Source organism: Cyphomyrmex costatus, unplaced genomic scaffold (assembly GCF_001594065.2).
Source record: "Cyphomyrmex costatus isolate MS0001 unplaced genomic scaffold, Ccosl1.0 scaffold97, whole genome shotgun sequence".
Classification (NCBI taxonomy): Eukaryota; Metazoa; Arthropoda; class Insecta; order Hymenoptera; family Formicidae; genus Cyphomyrmex; species Cyphomyrmex costatus.
In genome coordinates this window covers 1810882-1817231 of record NW_017280561.1, presented here as the reverse complement: position 1 = coordinate 1817231, position 6350 = coordinate 1810882, and the positions used below count along the sequence as shown (strand labels likewise).

At 36.0% G+C, this 6350-nt stretch overlaps 1 protein-coding gene across 1 annotated transcript; it reads right to left on the bottom strand.

Moving 5' to 3' along the window:
- Positions 1 to 1254: 1254 nt before the first annotated feature.
- Xbp1 (X box binding protein 1) lies at positions 1255 to 5438 on the bottom strand. Its single transcript, XM_018550219.1, is given in 4 exon segments — positions 1255 to 2194; positions 2513 to 2572; positions 2840 to 3386; positions 4933 to 5438. Coding segments are annotated over 4 exon segments (1512 nt in total). The 5' UTR covers positions 5208 to 5438; the 3' UTR covers positions 1255 to 1564.
- Between the last annotated feature and the right edge of the window lie 912 nt (positions 5439 to 6350).

The following is a 6350-nucleotide window of genomic DNA, read 5'->3' as shown; positions in this document are numbered from 1 at the left end:
ATCATGAATAGAATTTTAATTAAGAGATTAAAACATCTATTATCTTGTCTTGATCGCCATTTTTATGAAATCGAAATCATGTTTTATACAATTTTTGTTAAAGAAATTAAAGGAGAGAGAGAGAGATTATAAGAGATAAATTTATTATATTTGCAAAAAGTTGCAATATTTAATGTTAAAAAATTGCAACAGTTCTCTCCATAATTAAATTTTATTAAAAAAATGTTTTAATTTATTCAAAAATTAATAAACGCAACAGAGCATACTGATTTTGGTGCAAGGTTTTTTAAATTTCATCTAATTTTATGTGATAGATCACGCGCGTTTCCCGAACTGTTTAGTTTGCATTTGTCATGCCGTTTAAGAACTAATGAAAAGGGTGCTATACAGTAGTTTAACGTTATTAATAATTTGTCGATATCTAGTAATATTTGTACAACCGTATCTTTGCCACCAAATATCTCCCTGATGAAAGCTCTTCCCACACACGTTAAAAATGTTTCGTATATTTATAAAATATTTAAATAGCATTAATATAATAATCAGTTTAACATTACTGCGCAAACAGCGCTACATACATACGTCTATTGTATCGAATTGTATATTGTCATGTAAAACAGTCAAGGAAACTATGAAAGATAAATAGAACGAATTTGCGTCATCATGTACAAACGACGCAATTTAACAGAGTTAAAAAATGAAAAATGTCATTAGTTTCAGATTTATTTGTTATACAGCGAAAATCAATATATATATATATATATATAAATATAATATGTCTAAACATGTATACATTAATAATAAATTTCTTAAATAGGCATGTGTGTGTATGTGTAAAAAAATTCGCCGTTCATGTGTCTAAAGGAAACTATTTAGATAAAATAGTTTACAACATCGAATAAATTAAAGAAAATTTATGATCTTAAATATGTACAAAAATATATTCTTATAGCTTATAGCTAATATCATTAGCTGTAATACATTAATTTTATCTTAAAAAAAATTTGGTATACTATTAATATGTCACTTAATAGTTAAACAATATGTGACAATATGTTGTGTTACTAATTGTGTTACATAAAGTTGCTATCCAAAGTTTATAACAAAAAGAAAGAATATCAGAAACAAATTTATTTCTCCATAGAAGCTCTCTGTTAATTAAAATAACTTACGTAGAAAGCCTCTTTAATTTATTATAACATGTCTTTTCATCATCATTTGTATGAGTATAAAAGTATAATTAACGTACTGCTGAATGTGAACGTATTTTTATTACATATTTACATAACTTGCATTGAGTCAATTCTCCTAGAGTTATATTTTTCGTTCAAAACGTTTAAAGTTAAACTGCTCGATATTGATAAAAAATGTGCGAGAGTTTAATCGAAGCTTGCAAGTTTCTATCTAATGTTAGACGAACGGTTTCGTATTATAACGATATTTTCCGAATCTCTCTTTCATTTTTCTTTTGTAGTCTATTCTCGCTGAAATTTTCCGTGTTACATATGTAACGGTTCGACATCAATCTGGCGCTCGCCTCGGCAGCACGCCTTATCCGGAATTGTCAGCCCAACGTAGGAAATAACTCGCTGAAACTTTCGAGATCGAACAATTCCGACATGTGTGATTGCGGGGAATCGTGGGATTCGTATCCACCGTCCGATAAACTGGCGCAATCCAGCTGCTTCGTCGAAGAGATACCGTAGTTATCTACGTCGCTCATAGCTGGTGACATGGAGTTGGTGTATGCCGGCGAGAATTGCGTCGGATAGCGCAGTTGAATGCCCGATGAAGGAACAGTAAGATGCACGGCGTCGTCTGCGGTATGGCCGACGGTACTGTTCTCGTTACTACTAACAACCTCTTGCACACATTCCTGGATACCCATACAGCCATCGTTCTCCTCACTCGGATACATAATCGTGATGGAATTGGTGGTCTCGTCGTATGTACCGTAAACAGTATCGAGATCTGATGCAGTCTCAGACTCCTGTTTAATTTCAGTCTCGGTTTTGATCGACGTGGTCTTCGTTGTGTCGCAGTCCGCGAGCAACCAATTAGACGTACTTCGCAGACAAGAGGATACGCTGGCTATGCTTCCACCAGTTCTACTGGCTTCCACATTTTTTGATGCTTGCCCCACCAATGCTTCTGGATGGTCAGGTTTTTCAACGGGAGCTTCGTTGACGGACACCTGTGGAATGAAGAGCGATCGACAGGTCATTAAGGGAGAACGACTAAATCATGAGGACGCGCGATTGTAGAGGAAATGAATGAAATGTTCGGATTTTCTCCGGAGATTAACACGTTGAGCGTCGGCAACACACGTGTGACTACTCTCTTCGATAGCCGACGACACGCACCGTGTGCCACAGATTCCAGTAATATACTAAAATAACTAAGGTTCTCAAATTGCATAAAAAAATAATGTCCAAACATTGGATAGTTTCAAGCTTCGACTCCTGCGGTATACCTATAAAAATTGGTCGGCGCTCAATGTGTTAAAACTTACATTCCCACTGTTGGGATTAAAATTCCGTTCTACTTCGGAATATTTCATCCATCTCTGCATCTTACATTTAAATTACTACAATAAGCGTGCGATTTAAAAAATAAACAAAAAATGTAAATGAAGAAAAAATAACAAGATGTAATTATAGTGTTAAAAAACTTAATGTGCACTATATTTTTTAAAGAAAAAAATTATATCAATTCATATAACTAGAAACGCAACGACAATAGTTATTTTTTCGCGATCTACTCTGAGTGAAAAATACAATAAGAAAGGTGCGAGATGAAAACGCAATGCAAAAGGTGTCAGTTATATGTCGACTGCAACTCCCGAGACTCACTTGTTCATTTGTTCTATGAGGATTTGCTTCCACTTCTGGACTGACTTCTCGTAAGAGGCTTTCCGCCAGCTCTTCAAATCGCTCGGCATCGGCGCTTTGGAAAACGCTGAACAATTCTTCAAAAGGAAGTATAGAGTCAGAAATTTCAGCAGCGCGGTTGCTCCTGGCGTCCGTGTCGGGCGCAATGCCGACTGTGCTGTCCCACCCTGCGGCAGAGGGTCATTGAGGGATACTGCAGATCCCAGCGAAGGTACAGCACCGTCGACACGGGTCCGACAGGCGGAGCAGATCGGTTGTTGTTGATCTGTGAGCGTGTTCCTCACTGCGTCCCTTTCATTTCTAAGCCTCTTATTTTCGTTCAACAGCCATTCGTTCTGCGACGTCAGTAGTTCATTCTGTGACCTCAGCATCGCACACTCTTGTGTAAGCAGTTCATTCCTTTCCTTCTGTGCCCTCACTGTTTCCTCAAGCTCGTCCAATCTGGCTTTTTTGCGATCTCGCGAGGTTTGAGCGGCCACTCGATTCTTCAATTTTCTGCCGGACAAAGAGAATGTCGACGTTAAATAGAGAAATAAATGAGCAAGAAAATAATCAAGATGATCATAAATTTTCTCTTATCTAAAGAACAAAAAAAATTAATTATTTCTACAAAAATTTATACAAGAAAAAATTAAAACTTTCTAATTAAAAATTTGAAAAATCTCAAATTTGTGCGTTATTGTTTTTATCATTTTAATAAGAAATTCAAATAAAACTGTTCATACTTTATTAGTATGATCGAAAAAAATGTTTCTTTGTATTAAAATCTATTTTGTTTTTTTAATATACGATCCAATATTGTTTCTCGTTTCATTATTTTTTTTACGAATAATTCATTTATAATTAGAAATATTGAAACAACTGCTACTAGTAGATTATTCCATCAACACATTATTTCCGCGCGCGCGCGGATGTTCGCATACAGAAATTATCATGTAATTGCATTTACGTCAATAGAAACGAATCATCAAAGTGACGCGTAACAAGCAGGTGGTCGCATTATTGCGCGGTAAATATTTCGCAAAAAAGTTATTTCTATTCGCGAAATGAGCACTTTGTATGATACATCCATGAGTCTCGTATAAATATTTTTCACAATTTTGAAGGCCGGAGCACCTTCGTATAACGTACGATGTATAAAGACACACTGAACCAGTCCTTCATTAAATAGAAAGATGATCCTGATCAGTCAATTCTCTCATGGGCTTTCTACAATAAGTGATTTCCTAAACTTTAAATCTTAAGCCATAAGAAATTGATTAATCATAGTCGATTGTTCTTCTCACATCCGATTAGAATAATCATTTCTTATGGCTTAAGATTTAAATTTCAGATAATGGCTTATTGTATTATAGAAAGCCTATTATATTTTATAGATAATGTAAAGGTCTGTGCTCAAGCTTTAATTTTGAAAACAAATTCATTCAGAAATACCGTTTGATATTACTGCTGTTGATAAGCTGATAAATCTTATCTACAAGCGGAGGTCTGTTTTTAGCGAAACAAAAACAATTTGTGGATAAGCCAAGCTGATAAACGTCAATCAGTTGCCATAATATGTTGATACAAGTTACTCTGACTGATGTAATTCTATATAGAATAAACTTTTGGATTATGAAATAATCTATTCTATTTTAACAACAGGTATGTTTGTGTTGCTTGAAATCTCCAAAAATCTTTAAGATAAATACATATCAGAGTTGAAAAGAGAAAAAGCAAAGATTCTGAATGTAAAAAGTATAATGTCAATAATCTTATTTAAATTAAACAGAGAATTATAGGCTGTCAACATTTCCATTTGACACTCGCAACACTTGGAATTATTTTATCCTTATTCACATGCTAAATAAAAACAAACAATACTCGCGAGTAAGCGTGAAGCGGACGCCATTCTTAGAAATACACAAAATTATAAAATGTATAAGGATGGTGATCCCGAATTTTTTTTCGAATCCTTACGAAGCTTAACTCGAAACTTTCAAAAATTTGAATCATTAAAGTTGCCAAAAGTAATCCTTGATAACTGGATTCTCTCGCTTACTTTCGTTGCAGCTTTTCCTCCCACGTCAAATGATCCAGTCGGCGTTTCTTCCCGCGCACGCGGGTGTCTACAGGCTCGAGGAGCGTCGCAACGTCGTCATCGTGCATCTCCTCCTGCTGATCAGACACGACCTTCCTGTTGTCCATCCTTGCTTTGTCCACCAGAATTGACGTGAAGTTCAGCTTGGGCAGCGAGTTGCGCGACGGCTCGCTCCTCGAGATCGCCTTGGGCACTCCCTTAGGCAGGGTGATTATGACACTCTTCACGGAGCTCATAATCCGCCATGCGACGTGACGCGACGCGTCCTACTTTCTCGGTGTATTCTTTAACTTCTGGCCACTTGCGCTACCACGACAACCTCCGTGTCTACGATCGCGTCGATCTTTCGATGATATATCCAGCTCCAGTCTGGATTTCGACTGATACCAGCCTGAGCGAAACACCAAGTCTAACCACCCTACGACGCAACTGACGCGAACAAACTGATGCAATGGACTGACTCTCAGTTGTCACCATCGCCATCAAAGCACGTGTCGTGCCACGATTGGCCGAGCGTGAGGATCTTCTTGCCAATCATCGCTGGTCTGTTTCTGTTCACCGCTCGATGCGGCTAACTTCGTGCGTCACTGCCGTCACTCCGTATCCGGGGCCCGGGGTTCTCAAATCACGGATCTCTTTTTATGCATTCCTTCGCGGGATTCAATGTAAAAGAAACGAAATGAATAACCGTTTTTATTTACAAACGCAACAAAAATCGAATCCTTTGATAATAAGAATAGGAGCCCTTTTGGGAAAGATAAGATGTGGATTATTGATTCTTTGAATCAGCAATACATATTGCAGTCCCCGATTTTAAGAATCTCTGTTTCAAATGACTGTACGGTTCACGTATTTTTCTTTAGATGACGGATATGTCTGAGCGCCTTCATAAAGCCGCCTTATTGGCTTTGTTGTGCATCATATTGCTAGTATGTTACATCAGAATTGTTAAAAGTAGCTAAATAACTTTTGCGTTTTGTAAAAAATTAACGTAATGGGGTAAAATAATTTAATAGAAGGCTCAACAAGTATAAATCTATTAACCAAATAATAATATTGAAACAATGATAAAAGCATGGTTTGTATAAAAGCAAAGTAGGAAATGTAAAAAAGGCAAAAGAAAGTAAAGAAGCAATAATAAGAGGCAATAAACGATGCATAATAAATATAACTTGTGAAAACATTCTTTTTTATTAGGAAAAATATTCTTTTTTTATTATATGTTTCACAATATGTTGTAATAACTTTATAATCTAACATCTTTATATCTTTATGTACGATTTAATTAGACAAGTCTACTATACTTTAATTTATCTGTGGATTTTTTCAATGATTTTCTGTCTACTGGCATCTTTTCTCACAAAAAATTATTTAATTAT